This window comes from Cylas formicarius, unplaced genomic scaffold, assembly GCF_029955315.1.
Source record: "Cylas formicarius isolate icCylForm1 unplaced genomic scaffold, icCylForm1.1 PGA_scaffold_1__22_contigs__length_36826433, whole genome shotgun sequence".
In the NCBI taxonomy this organism is placed as follows: Eukaryota; Metazoa; Arthropoda; class Insecta; order Coleoptera; family Brentidae; genus Cylas; species Cylas formicarius.
Window position 1 is genome coordinate 2,497,418 of NW_026844264.1, and position 22,345 is coordinate 2,519,762.

A 22,345-nucleotide genomic window follows, 5' to 3' on the forward strand; every position below is an offset into this window, starting at 1 on the left:
CAATTCCCTTATGTCATTATATTCTCCTTAAAAAGTAATATGCGAATCCCAACATCATATTTGACGTATTTTAGGCTTCACAGACAAAAATAATCAACTTCTTATATGTGCGGGCAGATGTAAATTTCTGTATTTGCTGTATTTTGTGCCACCGTGCCATTTCATCCTTATATTGGACAAATCGTATATTAGATAATTTTCTAACATTATTCATTACTTATTCCCAAGTCCATGAACTTAATGTGATGTAGAATATTTATTATATTTTTAATTATGGACAATAAAACCCCGGTTGACATTGTTAATATTTGCGTTGTTCGAGAACACATCTTCCGTGAGTCACCATAACCACATTGATCTCAGAAAGCTTGGTCACGAATAATTCGTCTAGCTAAAGACATGATTCTGTGATGTCATCGATTCTCATTTGAGTATGACGTCACTGATTTAAATTCGCTCATTTTACACTGGTTCTTACCTTACTATTAAGAAAATCTGAAGGGGCTATTATTGGCTTGTACTCTATATTGGGATACAGCGTGCCCCAATATAAATTGAGAGCATTGAGAATTCTTAGGAGACACAATACTTCCAATGATGCGTCCTGAATAGTTACCGTATCCGGAAGTGCTGTAATTAAATATGGCGAGAGGGTTGATTGAGCGGCTGGTGTGACTCCTAGAATAAAAATCATAATCATAACTTTAAATGGAAAATAGCACCATGCATTCTAGATATGTAAAACACAGCCCAAAATAAACATCTACATCTAAAGGTGTGATAAGAAATTTGTAGAAATAACAGTATTATCACTTACAGTCGAACTTCGATAAGTCAAACTGCGATTTGACACATGAAAATTTCGAGTTATCAAGACTTCGAGTAATAAAAACTACAAATACATATACTTTTTCGTGAATGAACATTTATTCATTCATTTTTTAAAATGGGTTATACGTTACATTAATGCCCTAATATCTATGATTTTTGAACATAAAAGGAAAATTATGAAATAGTAGTACATATGTATGATTGTATTTACATAATATATGTACATACAAATGTATTGTATATGTACCCAGTATACATAAACATAGTATGTATGCACATATACATACATATGTATGTACATGTTAAAGTTTACTCTTTCACTGGAAAAAAGTCAGTTATTTGTGACTGACGACCGGATTTCTTATTTTGGTTTTCAACAAAAGCTTCAATTTTATTTAAACAACCTTAGAATCGGTTGTGTATTCACTGGTTTTCAAATAGGAACGCAAGCCAATCAAAGAATTTTTAACCAATTCATTTGAAGGTGGTTGCTGAGAATCATCTTCCAATTCCTCCTCCATTGTGTCACTTTCGAAGTCATCTTCGATGTTTAACTTGTACCGGTTCGGATCTGCAGGAATCGATAATATCTTCATCAGTAGGAAACTCTGAAGTAACAATATCCTCATCCACATGTATAAAATCGTTGATGGTGCTACCTTCCGCTATACCTCTAATGTTTGTCCAAGCTTTAAACACGATTTCTATTTGGATTTCGTCTTCAACCTTTTCTTTCAGGCGTTCACTTAGGAAAATCAAGGGTATCTCATCCTCTTCTTCCCATTCAGAATACTGACCAAAACCGGCTTTTTTAAAACAATTGGAATTTTTTTCAGGCTTAACGTCGATATTCCATGCGGTAGTTACGTCGTCAACACAAACCATTAGTGTAATGTTTTATTGTTTTTGTTTTCTTCGAAACGTTCCACCTTTATTTTTCAAAATTGTAGACACTGTACTTGCCGAAAGCCCATACTTCACAGCTACATCTTTATTTTTTGAGCCACCTTCCACTTGAACCTTGAATTTTTGATCAACAGACAAAGCTTTCAAAGTACGTTTTGATGACATATCAACAAATGCAAACATCCAAAAATGTCTTTAATATAATGTGTAAATTGAATAGGGACCGTATTTTTCACTTAGTATTAACTAGTAAGTCATACAAGTGAACTTAGTAAGCACAGAAACTGAACTGCTTGCATAGATACGTTAAAAAGACAGGTTAAGATCGCTCGTAATTAGGGGGTTCCCCGAGAAAATTCGACTTATCCAAGTTGTCACCAAATGTTTCGTTTGAGTTATCAAGATATTCGAGTAATCAAGACAAACTAACATGCACTTCCGACTTTTAACGCTATTGCCAACCAATTTGGTTTAACTTATCAAAAATTCGAGTTATCGAAGTTCGACTTACATTTTTTGAAATAAATAATTCAATAATATATAATTTTTTTATTAAATAAATGATAATAACAAATTAATTGAAAACTGGCAAAGGGCAATCTAAATAATAAATTAGCATTATTGGTAAAATCGGGATCCAAGGATTTAGTGAAAGATGTTAAAGGTACCCATATATTTCAAATTATCACATACTAACCAAAACTTTTCGAAATAACTTTAGTTAATTTGACAAATCAATATTTTTGACTGACATCAACATCCATTTCTTTCAAAACTTTGTTATCGCTGTTTGAAATACAGGGTTCCTCACCGTAAGCATTGATAAGAATTTCTGGAATTAGTTTGAAATTCTAGAATTAAAATTGACTTTTACTTAAAAATATTTTCAAAGTAACCCCCGAAGTCTCGAATTATACTCTTATTTTAAACGGAATACCCCATGTATTATTTCTATTTCGATTTCTGAGGAAATTTTGTGATCAGTTTAAGTAGGTTTTCTTATTTATTTTCAACTGTATCAACTACATTATAACATTTGCAATAAACCAAAGCTAGAGAGTACTACTGTCGAAATACCTATTGCCATGTCATTTATCGCATACAAAATTTTAAAACCAATGAGTTCAGTTTTCTAATGAGACATCCTGTATATTTTTGGGTAGTAGGATGCAGAATAATTCAATTCTGCATCCATCTGCTATAACTTTCTCCATACATATTTTCAAGGGTTGTGTTATGTTATGTAGATTTTGTATCAAAAGCCGATCTATTTTAACAAAACTCATACTTGATAACGAAGATAACGAGGTAAATATTTTGACTTATTTTCATGTTTATTCATAGTTTGGCTTCAGCAACAGAAACGGAGTTGGGTATTGCAAGCGCGTTACTCCACAGAATATAAAGAAAACATCAAATTTTTCTGAAATATCTGTTCAAGGATTACATTAAAAATCACTGAAAATCCAAAGTTTCTCCATAACATTGTCTGGAATGAAAAGGAATTACAAACAGGCAAAACATTCACTAATAGGCAACCAAAAACCCACATGTTATAAGGGTAAAGAGTCACCAGCAAAATGTGTTTTAATGTCTTATTTATATGCAATAGTTAATAGTTAACAGTTCAAGTTTAAGTATACAAATACCTCGAAATATTTAGAGGGTTTGTAAGTGATTTTCTGCATGTTCTACCGCCAGAGCAAACACTTGGTATCAAATTGACAGCGCACCCGCACATTCTACTAGAGTCGTGCAGTTGATGTTCACGTTGGTTGGATTGAGCCAGGACCACGGAACTGACCTCCAAGGTCACCTCCGGGGGCGTGTAAAACTATTGTACTCTACGCCTGTACGCAATAGGGACGAATTTTTAAACCCCATTAACCTTGAGCATGCCCAAATGCAAGGAGTGCATAGCAGAGTTATTCAATGTTCGAAAGTAAATGGCTATCTATCATTGTAGGATACACTCAAGTATTATGTGCCTCACCATAACGTTTCTTTGTTATTTTATACTTTAAACCTTTTCACTTTTCTTTTGAACCCTTTTAGTCTTTATCTTCAGGGGCGGCTGGTGCATATGCGCTGCGTCAGAACTCCAAAAAGAAAACAATTATAGAGTGCGGGTGCTTCGGTTTTTGTTATTTTATACTTTAAACCTTTTCACTTTTCTTTCGAACCCGTTTAGTCTTTATCTTCAGTGGCGGCTGGTGCATATGCGCTGCAGTGCGTCAGAACTCAAAAAAAAAATTATAGAGTGCGGGTGCTTCTGTTTTTGTGTATTTCTAACTGTGAACAATGAAATTAGTAAAGACTCAAAAAATATATATTTGTGGTTACAAAAAAAAAAAAAGTGAAATGAAATAGGATCCAGAACATTTAAGTTTGAAAATAAAAAGCATATGAAAATTTTAAAAGCCACATTCATAATTATGGAATTTGCGTTATTGTTGTCAATAATTATTAGGGGTCAATTATAACATGATGAAAGTGTGTCAAAGATATCTTTTATCAAAAATTATTATATTTTGCCGAGCGTTTGAATTGCCTTTGAAGTGAGAGCGAAACTTCCGAGAATTCGGAGATATTTCGTGGACTTATAAATTTTTCAGGTAAATTAGATGAGCACCTAATATTTAAATAATTGAAAATTTTAATAATTCCCCGTATTTGGTTAAGGTAAGTTTTTTGCAAGAATTCCAAAACACCTTTAAATTTTCCCCACGAGCCGCCACTGCCTATGTTCTAATTACATCCAAATTCGTTACTTTAATATAATTGTTTTACTTTAAATGAATACATACGATATTGCGGTTTCTTCAAAAAGAAAATACGACCAAAAAAACCATGCAGAGTTTTATACCTGGCTATACATAAATATACAGGACGTCTCATTGGAAAAAAATGATTTTTTTTTAATTTGAAAATAATCAATGGGTCATTAAATTTGTATTCTATATGGACTTCCCTTCTATTATTTCATTGCGGAAGTGTTTATCGCCAATCAAAAATGTTAAAAATGGGGCTGAATGTACAAAAAGTTTCAAAACAAACAAAACTTCTGAGTAACAGTTGAAAATAGGTATCGAACCTAATCGTAATCGTTGATGGCGACTTCCGGTGCAATCTAAACCGATGTGACCTAAAACTTGAAAGGAAATGTCCTAGAATTTCAAACCTGTAAATTTTTCCTAACCCCAAAAACCTCCAATTAACGGAAACGCTGAGAAACCCGATAAACAAAGATAACTAAAATTATGTGGGTATAATTCGAACTTTACCTTCGTTCCACAACTCGTCGCCTTTCCGCCTGGCCGTGGCGGTTTTGCTCGAAGGACCTTTGCCTTTCCGGCTCGAATGGTTCCACGTCGCAGCGCCAGATGGCGCTTTACTCTTGTGGTTCGTCATCGACGCGTCCTCCTTGAGCGGCCTGTAATATATGACGTGCGTCTGGACCCAGATCCCGGCATTGCCCAGCGGCGTCTCGTTGTCGGTATCGGTCTCGCTTTGATCGTTTTCGCTATTCGAAAACTGCCTGACAGCCTGGTACACGGTCATGTTGTATGGTAGCACGTTGCCACCTGAAACGGTACGTTTTCTTCAAATGTGTAGGTGGAATTTCCTAGGTTTTTACGCTTAAATAACCATTATCAATGGGTGTCTCACAATTCGATGGAATATGCAAGTTTTGTAACCATCACATAAAGTTTATTCGCAGAAAATTAATTACCGAAAACATATTTGTATAAATTATATATAATTATCCGCAAAAAGGGATTGAAGGTAATTTAGAACTGGTCAAAGTTCAGGGCCAAAAGTATGTATAATCGAAAAAAAAATCAAAAGAGGTTCGCAAAATAATCTAGAAATAAAAGCTTTTTTACATAGATAGATAGAGAAAAAGAGAAAATAAAAAAGAACATAAGGATTTAAATGCGTATTAAAATTCAGGAGGTACTGTGTGTATTTTTCCTTTTAAGAATTGACATTCAAACATTTACGTTGTATATAGTATATGTAAAGTTTATAAGAACACAATCTTTCATAGAGTGAGGAGAAGGCTAACCCTGATATCTTAAGTTCAAATTATGAACGTCGGTTCTGTACTTAATCTTATTTACTAGAGGTATTTACAGGGTATTCCATTTGTTTTTTTTTACGAAAATTAATATTTTTTATTTTGACCTCACCCTGTGTAAACGATTCGGATTACACAAGTACAGGATAAACTACTGTACCGCTTTATAATATTGTTGACAGTTGTCGGAAACAGTATCAAAAATATAGTCTTAAATACTACAGTATTTTTGACGAAAAAATAGTCATAAATCCGAAAACATTCGATATATACCGAAAAGGATTATCTACTAATGCCATAATGAACACAGTGTGTTCCATTTAAAAAATATAAGTTTGGTTCTGAATCGCCTTGTATATAGGAAAATAATTATAAATTGTTTCTTTTAGTCTTATCTACAATATTTTTTAAAAAAATCTAAAAATCATAAATTTACTAACTAACTAAAACTAGAATGTGAATTTGGCATTATGGTCGTGAAATTCCGACTTTTAAGATTGAAACAAGTGTAAAGAATGCTGTACATATAATTCCAGAAAGGTGGTAGTACGGCAATTATACCTAAGTTGGTGATTTGACATGTTGCTATTTTTAAAATAAATAAATAAGAGAAATTTTCAACTAAGCTTACCTATTAAAAATTGCAACTTATGTCTGGCGCCCGTTTGGGATATCACCACGCCCGCCAGCGTGTCGTCTATATCGGTGTCCGAATCTATGTCGTCGCTATCGGCACCGTCTTTATCTCTCAGTCTTCCGTAACCTCTAACAACTAAATAACGCTCGATCGCCTGCACCAAAGCCAACGGATCGATCTTCACCGTGCCGCCCTTCCACTGCTTCAAGTTGTTACACTCTGGATGCCGTTGGAGGTTACACTTCAGCTGGTGCGTGTTGAAGAATTTTAACGCGCTCGTGCCGCCCCTGCCTGCACCTGAACTCGCGGGTAAATCGTGCACCTTGACGGGAAACTGTTCCAACTGCGAAACGCAACCTGAAATATCGGACAGTGTGTTGAATCTGCATCGTTATAGTTCGATTCTTAATGAGAAAGAGTAAGAGAAAGTGACATATAAATATAACATAATGTAAGAAAAAGTAAGAAATTTTTGAGATTAGTCCAGTTGGTACACGAAAAGAAAATATTAAATATAAATCAACACTGATTCAGGCAAGTTTTGTATACAGAAAACACAATAGCCTTTTTAAGTTCACAAATTTACAACTCACTGTAAAAAAAAAGAATTTTAAGGAAAATATTTCACAAATCAACTGATATGTTTTGTTAAACTATTATTAAAATCTTTTGTTCATTTATTTTATCTTTATCTCTAGAGACCACATTATACGAATACTTGTATTTCTTTGTAAACAATAAAAGTAAATTGATTAACTGATTGATTGAATAAAAAAGGTCTTGCAGTGTTTCTCGATGATACCAACGATTTTGACAATGTTGATCATAAACTAGTATTGCAGATCGTCTTATAGAAAGAATACAGAAATAAAAAATATGAATCTTGGGATAATCTTGAAATAAAAGTGAAAAACGACCACAGTATTCACTTGACCTGGCTTAAACAAATGGCGAATGACGAAAGAATAGTTTTTCAGACACTTTCGTGCAATAAAGGAGATTTACCGGATTTTAACACTTTACATATACAAACAATGAACATTATTTAATACAGTCAACACATAAAATAAAATACTTAGGAATAAAAAATGCATGCACAATTCAAATATAACAAACACTTCCAAACAGTAGTAAACAACTTAAGGCCACTGACATATATATCCAAATATTTTAGAAACGTTTTGAATAAATACCAAATGTTAACACTCTACAATGCATTAGTGCAGTTACGCTTGCAAAGAATTGGAAATTATGTAAACATATTTGCTATAAATTGCCTTTCACAAAACTAAAATTTCCTCTTCTGTACCGCTGTTTAGGGAATCGAAATATTTTGAAGTAAGGCAGTTATTTTTTAAAGCAACTGTTAAAAACATTTTCAAGAACAAAACCGAGCTACAAAATGTAAATCACTCTTACAGTACAAGAAACACAGGAATAACAAATAAGTGTAAAAAACGAACGTCATCGTCATCATTAAGTGCTTTTAAAAAAACATCTCAAAAAAAAAAAAAAATATATATATATATATATATATATATATATATATATATATATATATATATATATATATATATATATATATAATGACACTATATTCCGGGATATCATCCGTTCGCTCGTTGAACTCCGACTGGAATCCTGCAGACGTTTCGCCAAAATCTCACTTGGCATCTTCAATGCTCGCGCTCCGAAAACACTTCGAACTTCGAACGGGTGTTCGAAGTGTTTTCGGAGCGCGAGCATTGAAGATGCCAAGTGAGATTATGGCGAAACGTCTGCAGGATTCCAGTCGGAGTTCAACAAGCGAACGGATGATATCCCGGAGTATAGTGTCATCATTATATATATATATATATATATATATATATATATATATATATATATATATATATATATATATATATATATATATATATATATATATATATATATATATATATATATATATATATATAATGATGACACTATACTCCGGGATATCATCCGTTCGCTCGTTGAACTCCGACTGGAATCCTGCAAATCCTGCATCCGACTGGAATCCTGCAAATCCTGCATCCGACTGGAATCCTGCAGACGTTTCGCCAAAATCTCACTTGGCATCTTCAATGCTCGCGCTCCGAAAACACTTCGAAGTGTTTCGGATTCCAGTCGGATGCAGGATTTGCAGGATTCCAGTCGGATGCAGGATTCCAGTCGGAGTTCAACGAGCGAACGGATGATATCCCGGAATATAGTGTCATCATATATATATATATATATATATATATATATATATATATATATATATATATATATATATATATATATATATATATATATATATATATATATATATATATATATATATATAGATAAAATATTTAATAAAAATTATTAGATAAAAATATATAACAAAAAAATAATCAAAAATAGATATTAGATAGATACATTATTTTCAATGTCAAATTTAAAGTAATATTTGTTTCAAAATTATACTATGTACGTTAGATTTTGTATTTTATGTAGAAATTTCTGTAAACATTTATTAGCTTCTGCAAAATGCGGCAGTGTAGTTTTAGGAAGAATTTTAATTTGTTTATTTTTGTAAATCTACTTTAAATGTAATGTATTATTTTTATTTTATGATTATAAATAAACATGTATTATTATTTTTGTGTGTAGCCCTTCACAGATGGAAGTTTGTGTGTGAAGAATTTCATCTGGCATATTATTATTATATAATGACAGGGATCATTAAACCGGTTGACAATTTAAAGATTGTGTATAGTGAAGTTCAGATAAATTGCAATGATAGTTTCATTTTTCAGTTTTTAAGCCCTAGACACCTCGAATTGTTCTTAAATTAGGGTCCTACAAATTTGTAGATATTAGAAAAACGAGTTTGCTGTATGACAGCGGCGTTACTACAGTTAGTTGATTAGAATAATAAGTCATATTCAATCACATTGCAACTATTTTTCCAACTCTGAATGTTGAGTTTTGGTGGAGAAGAACTTTAAATATATTGAGTATAATTTTAAAATGAACAATTTGACTAAATCGTTTCTCAGCAATGAATTGAGAATAAACTTTGACAACTACCGGAAACTAAGTATAATGGTAATTTTAAGCACTAAAGCACATATAGGTCAACTCAACTCTACATTTACAGTTCAATAATGATTTATAACTCTCTTACAATAAGAAACAGCATAGCATTAAATAACGTGAATATTATTTTTTTGAATTGTGGCCCTCTACCGAACAAATAACAAAATATCTAAGCAGTTTTTTTTATATTTTCTACACACTATATGCGCACATACATTGATATGATAATTATTCAAAGAATCACACCCTTAAGGATTGTATTATCACGCACTTTGTATATACTTAATAAGTGTGTGAGTCAACGAAATGATTAATTTCAGGCTACAGACGACTATACTGTCTTTAGAAAATTTAGGTTGTACATAACTACAATTTCTTCCTTTTATCATACATAACTTTATTGCAATTTTTCTTTTTCCTTGGAACTTACAGCATTAGCCATTGGCCATCTCCTTTACAATAATTTTTATAAAATTAAATTGAACCCGCACTAGAAGAAGCGAAGATTGGGAGATCTGGTACCAGATGCATGGTTGTTCCGCCCATAATTCCCGTATGGTTAGGGAGTATTTGGTTAACACTTTTAACGCGAATATTATTGGCACAAGGTGGCGAATCCTTTGACCACTCCGGTCACTTGACCTTCCGCCGAACGACTTCTTTCTGTGGGGCCACTTGAAAAGTGTTATATATAAAAATGTTAAATTTGTTATTATTAATTTGTAATTATTGTTAAATTAACCAGTTATAAAACGCTATTTCCTCAGAATGTGACAGTATTTCAGAATATTAACTAAACAATGTTAGAAAGTAATTTTTTTGTTTTCTTAGGATGTTGTTTAATTGTTAGTTAGGGTTGGTTGAACATTTATTTAAAAAAAGTTAATTTTAAATATTTCTTTTTAGCAATGTTGTGTAGCTGTATTTTTATTATAATTATTAATTATTTTTGGTAAAAAGCTTGAGGGTGAAATTAAAATTCCTTTAAATGAAATTCATTCGAAGAACACTTTAAGGGACAAGGAGGCTTTAAGAACAGAGTATGATTCTAAGAAAAAAATGACATACCTACCTACTTGCCGTCATATTAACTTAAAAACTGACGATTGACTTATTAAAATTTATTCAAACTCGTCACATAGGTTATCATATCGACCACTCCAATAACTTATATTACAACTTTGCTATAAAAATTTTGAGCAACTAAAAATTTACGTGGGATTTCCTGTTCCATTCGGCAATGCATCACCGGTATATTTAGTTTGACGTTAAAATCGGCTTATTTACCACATAAACACAATGCAGAAAACCAAAAAGTCGCAGAATATTTTTAGGAAACTCTTGGTTTTATTAAACAGCAACATGTAAAACTTAACAGCAGTTTATTATTTAAACTTGGTTTTATCTAACTCGGTGTGGCGTTAACGTTACCGTTTAATTTCGCGACCAGGGCACTCATCCACGTCGAGTTGATGTCGGAAATTTTCGTAACATTGGATTCTAAAGGTAAGTCGGCGAAGACGTTCAAAAATATCCTCAACCTCTGATCCCTGTCGAAAGGACCGTTGACGTCGGCTAAAAACGACAACAGGGTCTTGATCAATCCCGAGTAGTTCACTTCAAATGGGGAAATGTCCGAATCTATCAGGATTTCTCTCAGTTCGAGAAGCGCTTCCCCGCACTTGCCCGTTAGCAATTTAGCTATGGCCAGCTTCAGTCGGGTCAGCACCAGGGTAGCCGGATGCTCCCCGTCGTGATCTAAATATGAAACACATTAGTTAAGTGACGATTAATGCAAAGTTGTGTGTATTTTCTAAATATAATTTTTGATTATTATACAGGGCGTCCTAGGAGGAAGTTTGAAAAAAAGAAACTATAAAGGGGGCACAGATATCGTGAATTTTAAAACATGATTTCAAGAAAACTGTCTAATGATAAACATAGTTACAGTAAGTATTATCTTAAGGCTGAAAAAAAAAATCGAATCTTTTTTGTTTAATGCCGTTTACTCTCTCTGCAAGGAAAGTGGTGGAGGTTTTCGATTTTTTTTTTAAATACATGTCCAATAAACTTGGAGTCGTTAAAATGGTGGTGAAAAATCTTGTTTTGAATGAATGATTGTGATTGCTTACTTTGCCACCAGGTGGACCTTTCTGACGATAGAAAAAAATGTATTAAAAAAAATGAATGCAACGATATGAGCGTTTTTTGATGTCATTAGTCAATAAAACAAGAGCCCAACAACCCAGTGACAACCCCATCTCAAACCTTTATTTTAATGCTAAAAAGTTTAAACTCAAAATAAAATGGGCATCAAAAATTACTCTGTAGTTTTCAACTATTTAGTATTAAAAGTTATTCCTCCATCAATATTTCGTGTAAGTCGACGAACCAAAACTAATCAAGTGTTAAAGAGACTTTGACAAGCATCAGATAACGACATGGAAGATGCGTTGCTCATTTACAGTTTTTCAATTACGGCTAATAATTTATCCACGAAAATGGCAATTTTCAGGGTCTTCCAATATTTTTTTTTTACTATAATCGACACACTGTACATATTTGAAAAAATTCCGGTTACAGCCCTGAATCTTCCACGTTTTCTAGTCCAAGAATTTTTCTAAAATAGTAAATGATTTTGGAGAAAATAAGATTTTTCTGAAACCATGCAGTGCGCCTTAATAATCAATGACGCGCCTTGAAAGCCCCCGGAAGAGTGATTTTCATATCGATTTTTTCAAATTTCTCGAGCAGTGTGTATGATAGACGAAAACCGCAAATACAAAAATGACGCGGTCTATGACACTGTTTGAACCCATTAGCCATATTATTTACGATTTTTGATTTGCGGTTAATAATTTGCTCTTTAAAAGAACAATTTTCAAAGTCTTTTTAGACTTTTGCCTATAATTTAGAAACCCTGTATATAATCGAAAAAATGCTTGAAATAAATGTAAATATCACTGGATTCTCCGCGTCCGCCAGTTAAAGAATTTTGCCGATCGGGTGAATGGTTATGGAGGAAAACATGTTTTTCTGGAAGCTAAAATTACCAAAAAAAAAAAATCAAAAATTAAAAAAATATATATACTTTGGGGTACTTAATTACGGTCGACTTTAATAGTTTAAATGTGGGTCGAACTTCTACATTTCTGCCAAATCTGAAGTCGGTAGCTGCAAAATTAGCGCACCTATTACGTTTTTTAATATTGCGCTGAATATCGCGAACACCCTGTACAATACACAAGTTTTAGCTGTGCATGCGAGCTCTATTGCCATGTAAAAGAAACTGATATCTGAGAAATGCCCTTTAGTTATCACTAATTTTCAATAATAGGGGGACCCATATTTCAGTTTTTTTAATTTACATTTTTGAATAAACATTGTTAAGAATAAAAGTTTATGCAGCCAAATCTTCTTCGTGTTTTTGTTCAAGAATTTTTTTTGGGTTCCATAAACAGTTTTCGAGAAATGATCATTTCCTCAGACCCTTGTAAACGCATTTCTTAATTTTTTCAAAATACTTCCCGACCCCCCAACCCCCCAATTTCAATAGGTTCCGTTAGGGGACCAAACGCTATTTGCCTGCAAAATTTGAAGTCCTTAGCTTCAAATTTCGGACACTTATCATGTTTCATAGCAACGTCCAAAAAACAGTTCAAAATCGAAAAAAAAGGGTGGACGTCGAAGCGTGAAGGCAGCCATTTTTACATATCTAATGCACCCCGTGGACGGTTAAAAAGGAGCAAAATTTGAAGCGTGTAGCTTAAACCGTTATCGTCGAAAAACGGAGAACTCTGTACGATGCACCGTTATCGATATGTCGAGTTTAGTGAGGAGCGCGTATACTTTCGAAAAGAATCCATTTCATCGATTTTTTGAAAGTAACAAGATTGATTTCGAAAAATCCATTGTGCTCCTGCTTTTTGCCTTTCGCAAAACCGATGTAGTTTTAATATGCATCTACCCTATATAAAATGTTTTTCGCCTCTCGCCGAATCTCAAAGTTTTCTGCCGAACTTTGGCAAGTATAAAAATTTGCACTGGTAATTGCGTTTTAAGATGATATTTTTAAATATGTCGCCCACCTTGTATGACAGACGAAACCTGAAACTCTCTCAATACAGTTCACGATACTGTTTACGCAAAGTATCTCATTTTTCTAGTTTTTAATTAACGGGTAATTTTAAGGGACTTTTGAAAAACACCAACAATTACCATAAGACAAAAAAGAAACAGAGGATGAATTAGAAAAAAGCCATTCACATGCCAAAATGAAACATACCATGTTGTTTTCACTGGGTTAAAACATGGTATAGAACTCAAAAATATTAGACATAATAAAAATTCCCTACAACACTGAATTCTACGGAAAAAATCCATCAGAATGCCATTTTACCTTCTTCAAAGATTTAAGAATAACAGAGATACGACGGAGGGTCCGAAAATGCAACATAAAAACTAAACGAACTATGAAAATTTTTGTTAACGGCATCTTTTTTGTCGTAGATAAACATTTTAAATTCAGTTTTGGTTAATTGTACGTGTTCGTGTCCAGTTTTCCTACACCTAAAATCCACTTTACAAATTTACACTATGAAAACTTACTTGAATAGGTGTCGATAAAAACAGAAGCCTGCTCTCTAATCCACGCTCTCGTCTTTTCTCTATTTCCGGCGGTGAGATGAGAATTTGACGCGGACTTTGACAGATTATTCAAAGAATCCTTGGTGAAATTCCTCTCGTGTGAAGAATTCATGCTTCTGCCCCATCGAGCAGGGTTCAAGCTTTGTAAGAAACTGGTTTTCGAAGTTGATCCCCCGTATCTAAACGAAAAAAAAAAAAATGGGGGACCGGTAAAATTTTCAAGAATAATTGGGTGAATATTTGTTTTAATTTAAATGAATTTCGTTTTCGCCACCAATAAGGCCCAAATCAGTTGAAACACACATGTACATTCCGACTGGCTAGCTGGCAATAGCAATAGCAAGCGTAATAAAACAATCGCGATCTACACAGATAGCTAAGCGTGGCAATAAATGCTAGGCAATCCAGCAAAATAACATCAAAGTTTTGGATGGCCACAAGGTATTATATGAGATGGCAAGTTAGAATAAAGTGACACTGCCATGGGTCATGGGAAAGAAAGAAAGGGAGAGTTTGACAGGGACTGAGGAAGGAGCGAGGGAGACAAAAAGAAAAATAGAGGGAGAGAGAGCATGAGAGAGAGAGAGGTAGGAATATGTGGAGGAGAGAGCGGAGGAATAGGGGGGGAGGAAGAGAAGGAGAGAGGAAGATAGATAATATCTAGATAAAGTATCTTGAGCACGACTGATATAACACATATAGACTGGCCTCTATGCTTAAAGATTGATTCCAGAGTGGAACAGAAAAAAAAGGATAGCGCTAGACAGGGCAAAAAGATTTTGTTAACCGCTTATGTATGAGGTCACATAAGTATTTCTGTTGCATGAACTCAATTATTCAACAATGTTCAGCAGTAAATTGTACCTCCAGAAAAACTAAAGGAGTCAAACTTAAATTCCTCAAGTACGTTATTGTTCCAGAAAAGATCCAAAATTAAGAGAGTTATAAGGCGAGTACACTTTAACCTTAACCTAAGAAATATATCAAATATATTATATCAATCATTTCAATTCAATTCCGTTGGTAGAAGTCTTGCCTACATGTAACACTTTAAGTTTTATCGAATCAAATTTAATGTTCCGTTTGGTGATTGTGATCGACAACTGCTGATGAGTTTATTTGTCGTAGTCTTAAGGCTCTTTCATGCCGCATATGCAAATGCTGCAAACTCCTAGTATATCAAATTGAATTTTGTCTTTGAGGGATCGCAGATTTTGAGTGATTTTTGGAGAAGTGGTTAATCTGGTTTTGACGTTATATAACTTAAGAACTTTTGGGATTCAGTCATCCGCGACAATGTTCATCGCCTCTGTTAGCTTCGCCCCCTTAAACAATATATAAGCAGGTACAAAATGTTTGGCGAAACATCAGTAAGTTCGTTTCATCAACAACCGACGCAGGAGGAAACCAGGAGATTTATAAATAGTATTACAGTATCATGTGCTGGTTTCTTTGACAACAAATTAAGTAACTGTCTGATTTTTATCATTTTGCATAAGTTCTTTTAAACTGAAAAATTCATTAAGTTTCTGCTGCCTAATCTACAGACTCAAAACCCAAAAATAAAAAAAAAACAAAATCATGATATTCAATTATGACATTATTTTAAACATAATACCTATACAATTGTACAAATGTTTTATCATGTAAAAGCATTTACTTCTATTTTCTTTTTAATTTTATTTAATTTGTTTAGCTTTTACCCTGACTAGTTCTATCTCCCTGGCAGACCTCTCTTTATATTATTGGCCGCAAGCACAGACCATCGCACTGATAAGAGGTCGGTCCATCCTTGTTATGATGTCAATGGATGGATGGATTAGAAGTAGGTGATATTATCGCTGTCATTTTTGAGAGCTTCTTTACAGATCCGAAAGTAAAAGTTTTTCATTCTTCAAGTTGGCACTACTTATTCTTTTATTTAACCATACACCATACACCTTGAGACTTTCAATTGATGATTACCTTGGTCTCGAACTATTTGCGGGCGTGGAAGTGGCAAGCGCGGTCGCTTTACTGAAAAGATCTTGAACCAGAGACTGCGAATTTGCCAAATCTTCTTGTCTCGGCTTCGATCTGCCGCCACTTCCGCAGGTTTTTTTGGAGGCCCGCTTTCGCTTTAACACGTCACCCAACCGTACGGTAGGACTGGGAGACCGCGTGTCGGCGTCCTGTATCCGTTGGCCGTCAGCGGTTGCATATACGGAAGAAGTTAAGGAAGTACCAATCTATAATAATATTATTATTAATAATATTAATATTAAATAACTTATCAAGATGAACAACCATAGGTCTTACATAACTTAATATAAATAGCACAAAACTTTGACAGAACAATAACATTCATCATTTAGCTGATGTTACATTAAAGAACATTAGCAGACCTTTATTAACTTAGGCCTAGTAACATACATTTTAGCAGATATCTGAAAGGAATCCTGAATTAATAAAATAATTTGATGTCGACAAAATGCGAGGGCTTTCGAGATATCGCTGCACAGTAATTTCATCCAAGTGAAATACTTGATAAGGAACAAACAACATGGTTTCTTTAAAGATGTAGTGAGGGTAGGGGCGACAGAAGGCAAGTAGATAGGGATATACAGAAGGTCTTTGACAAGGTGACATTTATGGCGTAAATGACCACTAAATGTACTAGAGAAAAATACTTCCAAACCTTGGGTGTTTTGAAAATAGGAATTGAGAAGTCAACAACACCTCAAAATATCCAACATTTAAGGACGTTGTGACCGCAGTGAAATTATTCTCTTAACCATATCGTTAAATTCCTTTAGAAAATAAAGTAAGTATTAAACCAAGTGAATTTTACTAAACTTGATATCACAGAAGAGGTCTACGGAGCTTATAAGGGGGTTTCATCAATGGTTCAAGTCTTAAAATGAAGTGGAAAAGTTGGGATATGTGTCGACATAAGAGCTATGAATAAAGCCATCATAACTTTTTTCAAAATATAGAGGATGCTCAGATATTTTATATGCCTTCCATCAAATAAACAATTATAAAACAACGTTTATAAGCGCAGGAGTTAAGACAAAAACTTGAAAAAAATATTTTGGTAGAATTTAAAAATGGAGGTTCAAATACCATTTTGATACTTTTAACACATTTGGGACAACCTGTTAGTAGGGTTTTTCGAAAAAAAAATTTTTTTTTTGGCCATAATATTCCGTAAATATATTTAGTATATATACATTAATTAGTATATGTTTCACAAGAAGAATTTTAGTGGATTTTCGATATATTGTAAAAATGTCCTTTAATTGATTGATTCCTGCAGGGGACCCAATTAAATTTACACGGCATTTGATTATGCTTCGCCTTTCACAAAACTCCGGCTTTCACATTACACATTAAATATGATAAAATGTTCAAAGACAAACGGGCACGTTTGTTTCAGTTCAGCAGCGCTACCAACTTTCACAAATACCTATCTACTCACAAATGAATGATGAACGATGTCTTTTTTTTCCAAGACGGATGTTAAGTGGTAGCTAGCATTATTCATGATTTTATTCCTGTGGACCTATCGCTCCATGGAAGCTTGCCTCGCGGTTTTTCAATTTTTACCTTGCCCATGTTTGCGAACGATATTTCATTCAATTACTTTATTCTCGCTTATGCAGGTAGAATGGGTCAGTCAAACGATCAAAAGTAACATGGAAGCATTAAGCTTGCAAGTAAAAAGGGCAAATTTGTTTATGTTTAGCAGCACCATGCGGCGAATACCACTATAACTTACGAACGAGAATAAATTCAAGTGTCATCACGGGATAAACTTACTAATGGTGCGGCGGATCCGTTCGCCGTGGCCTGAATCGTAGCGCTGGCGCAGGAAAGTTGCGAAGTGCTGGGACGCGCTTCCAAAGTAGACGGAAAACACGTCGAACTACAACTGGTGGACTTTGGCGGGCTCATCCCCAGCGGCACGTTGGGATCGGCCAGTCTGTTAATTTGATGTATCACCCCCTCGCGCCTGAAATATAAGCCGAACTCTTCGGGCAACTTGGTCATCAGTATCTCGGCCATTTGAAGAGCGCCGACCACTATCCTCAGATCGCTGGACGCCATCATTCCCGCGATATGACTGCTCACGACCTGATTTTTGAGCACCTCCTTCAAAAGGTCCGGATTAGCGTAGTACACCATTCGCAGGAGAGCTTTTAAGCATTTGCAACGCACCGCCGGCCCCGCACTCGAAGAGTACACTTCGTAAAGGACCGAGAACAAGGATCTGGAACGAAATGCAATATGAGAAAGCTACTACCCAAATTGGCAATTCTAGTGATAATCTAATAATGGAATTTTTGTATTAATTGTATATGTCGTCATACTTTTTATATAATATAATAATCAATAATATATAATCAAGATCAATTTTTTTAAATTTAAGGGATAATTAAATCCTTTCGAAATACCACCACGATTTGGTGAAAAAGAGCATTTAAAAAGTTAGGACTATTTTATTAGAGAAAAAAATGCGGTGAAGTCGCTTTTACCCTTAAACGAACATAGTATAAGGAACCGAATTATGCCATGTAAGGAACAGGTATGAAAAAAATTTGAAACTTTCTCTTTTTTCAAATGAATAACATAATTTGTTGCACCGATTCTTTGTGTCTAAAGAAAAACATGTATATAACTTTTTAGTGGTTTTTGGATAGAAAAAAAATTAATAATTACTTTTTCTCCCTTATAGGAAAACATGTCACAGTAGAATCGCTACGCAAAAAATTACACGTAATCGGTAGTATTGATATTTCACATGATTCATTCATGATGATAAAAAGTTGAAATTTTGTTGGAATAAATGCAGTTTTTCCAGCCTGAAGTATTTGACAGAACGACCTGGACGGAACAGATACAGTATTTTTGGGCAGGACTTGGATATATACAGATAAAAACAATTTGGAAAAAATATGGCGGCTCTAAAAATGGCTTTGTGGAGTATGCCAAATCAATGAACATTGAAAATTTTGAAAGTTCATTTTATATTTTTCATTTTTATGAGAAAAGTAGACTTTTTCTAACCTAAAAGTTTTAATTTTGTACCCCCAAAACCTATTTTTTCCTCAATACTAATATGCTTAGGGAAAAAACTAACTTATGTATTTTTTTTTACTTTAAAAGGTGGTTTAGTCAATAGCTTCATTAATATGATGGACAACGTATCATATCGTATCACTGTGGACTTACTGAACTAATACCTAATCGAAGTTGGATCAAGCAGACTCTCGTCGAGCGGCTTCAAATAATGAATATTTCATTTCAGGAAAAAGTTTAATGAAAGAGCAGCTGTCGATGTTACTGAAGCAACGCTTTCCAGAAAAGCTGCCTACGTAGTTCCTAAGAATTTTTCTTTGAATATGAGATTACGTCAAAATATAATCTTTGAAGAAGTTAGCATTGGAAAATGGCCATCGCGTTTTGCGGTATTATGATGCCAAAATACAACAAACCTTCATTAGATTATGGGAAGCCCACTTAGTTCTTCCTTTGTTAGCCGAAATTTTTATGGATAATTTGGAAAATATCATACTAGAACATCCTTTAAGTAAAAGTTTTCTATGGTGGATGATGTCTTTGCTTGCTTTGTTGGAAATTCACTATCGAGATTGAACAGGATAAGTATATTAATATTTTAGACTTAACTATTTCGAAAACGCAAAAAGAATTAGATTTTCCCATTTATCATAAACCTTCACACACGGACACAGTCATACATAAGAGCTCAAATCACCCTTATACACACAAAATGGCTACATTTCACTCTTGTATAAACTTCTTAATACGCCACTTTCAATGGAAAATTACAACAAAGAACTTAATATCATTAAACAAATTGTGCTGAACAACTGCTACAATCCGTCCATTATCGATAAAATTATAAATAAAAAACAAATCCCGACAACAGCAAATTCTATTTATCCGAAACCTAATACAGAACACGAACAATTTAAAAAAAATATATATATATATATATATATATATATATATATATATATATATATATATATATATATATATATATATATATATATATATATATATATATATATATATATATATATATATATATATATATATATATATATATATATATATATATATATATATATATATATATATATATATATAGGAGAACCCAGTGAAAAAGTTTCAAAACATTTGTCAAAATGTGGCTTAAAAATACCTTTCAGAACTAACAACACAATAGGAAAATTTTTAGAAAACAATAAAACAGGTACATCCTTCAAGAAACGCATTAACGAACATAAAAGAGCGTTTAAAAACAATAGTCTAGATTCTAATTATGCTACACACTGAAACACCGAAAAACACATTTTTGACGACAATTTTGATATATTACATACAGTCACAAAAAGTAGAAAATTAAATTTATTGGAAGCTACGGAGATTAACAAAATGAGACATGTATTGCTTAACGATCAATTAGATTTAAATACCTCTCTCCTCTATTGAACTTAAATTCTCACAACAATATTAATTAAGGTTTTCTGGTCATTTTTCGGTATATATAGTAACAGGTAGTTTGTAAATATTACCTTTGATGAAGACACGGTGTTGAAACAATTGCCATGTTAAAATATATAATTTCGTGAAAATCTGAACTTTTAGTTCTTATTTATTTTGTAAATGGATTTTCATCAAGTAAAAACCACCTTGGTTCAATATAAATTAATACTTTTTTGGTTATTATTTTAAGTTACCACTAAATTCCGGTTCAATAACGTTTATTGAATAATGTTGAAAGTATGTTACCTGAGTACTGTTTAAAAACATGAAATTGATGAAATAGTGCAAAGAGTTTATGATTTTATACCTCAAATGTATGTCCATACTGTAGAACGGTAAATTTGAAATTTGTTTCTCGTTTTTGACGCTTTCAAGTTGCAGTAAAATCCTTGCAGGCATTTATTTTAACAGTAAAATAGACGTATAATATGCATAAAAAATTAAAAAGTCTAGTTTTAAAATCTGAGAAACTTTAAGTAAAAAAGGAACAGTTAGAACGAAATCACCAATATGGGGTGTTATGAAACCCACTTTAACAAACTGCAATTCTTCCAAAATAAATAAGATTGTTTCGACTTGTTTAAACTTTGCTTTATGCTTTTCTGAAAACATTTTGGTGAGTTTCTGAATTAATGGTAAAAATTTTTGGTAAAAATAAATTAAGATTAACATCAAAACAAAAATTTTATATAGATATGTCAATCCATGTAAAATGAAGCCGCGGAATAATTGCTTATGAACATACATATGTCAAGATAATTCGTTTGTTCTAAATATTCGTGAGAAAACAACCTGTTATGAAGACAAACAGTTTAGTCCTACTGAACTGGGGTTAAAAATAAGTTCAAGGGCGAAGAAGACCAAACATCGTTTAGAGTTCAAGCTCAACTCAAAACTGATAAGCATGAAGGTGATTATCTCGAGTTGTGGGGAGCTTCTTCTTCGTATAGTGTAGGACCAACGCACTGAATAAATGAGGTTAGGGACCAAAATGAGTGTGCTCATATTTTTCAAGACATCGTGTTACCATATGAATATAATAATATAAACAGGAGAATGATCCAAAACATACATCTAGAAAACCGAAACATTTTTTGTGACAATGGTACGAATTAACTTTTTGTGACGTTCCCTCTAATCTCAATCTAATTGAGAATGTTAGGGCTTACCTTAAAAATACAGATGTCAAGCATAAAACAAAAAATAAGAAAGAATTTTGGGAAATAATTAAAGCAGAACGAAACAATCTCTACACGTTCGTCAAACTCGAAACGAAGAAATCATGATCTCACCTAATGAAAGCCGCAGCTAAACCGCGCTCTTCCCTCAAACATGCCACCCTGGCGTCCCTGCTCGCTGAGCTGCACCTGCTGTTCGTCGACTGATTCGGTTCCACTGAGGCGGATTTATTACCGGACGGTGTGCACAACCTTTGGACGGGCCGCGAGGTACCGCTGTCCTCGTTAATTTGCTGCATCGAATGGAAATCGATGGTATAAATTCTACCTAAAAAACAAAAAAGACCTGTCAGTTAATTAAACAAAAATATTCGAAACCGAATACCGGATGAAGGTTTATACAGGGTTACACGGTAT

At 33.5% G+C, this 22,345-nt stretch overlaps 1 protein-coding gene across 2 annotated transcripts in view; it reads right to left on the reverse strand.

Annotated features, from left to right (window-relative positions):
* LOC132696105 (E3 ubiquitin-protein ligase TRIP12) overlaps nucleotides 1-22,345 on the reverse strand; it is a 100,212-nt gene that overhangs the window by 18,338 nt on the left and 59,529 nt on the right. For both annotated transcript variants that reach the window (XM_060660726.1, XM_060660724.1), the window contains exons 13-20: nucleotides 22,043-22,256; nucleotides 17,997-18,447; nucleotides 16,161-16,423; nucleotides 14,157-14,374; nucleotides 10,980-11,306; nucleotides 6,450-6,812; nucleotides 5,022-5,321; nucleotides 479-678 (exon numbers count right to left, since the gene is read on the reverse strand). In XM_060660726.1, coding sequence (XP_060516709.1) covers nucleotides 479-678; nucleotides 5,022-5,321; nucleotides 6,450-6,812; nucleotides 10,980-11,306; nucleotides 14,157-14,374; nucleotides 16,161-16,423; nucleotides 17,997-18,447; nucleotides 22,043-22,256 — 2,336 coding nt within the window. The remainder of the gene's footprint in view (nucleotides 1-478; nucleotides 679-5,021; nucleotides 5,322-6,449; nucleotides 6,813-10,979; nucleotides 11,307-14,156; nucleotides 14,375-16,160; nucleotides 16,424-17,996; nucleotides 18,448-22,042; nucleotides 22,257-22,345) is intronic.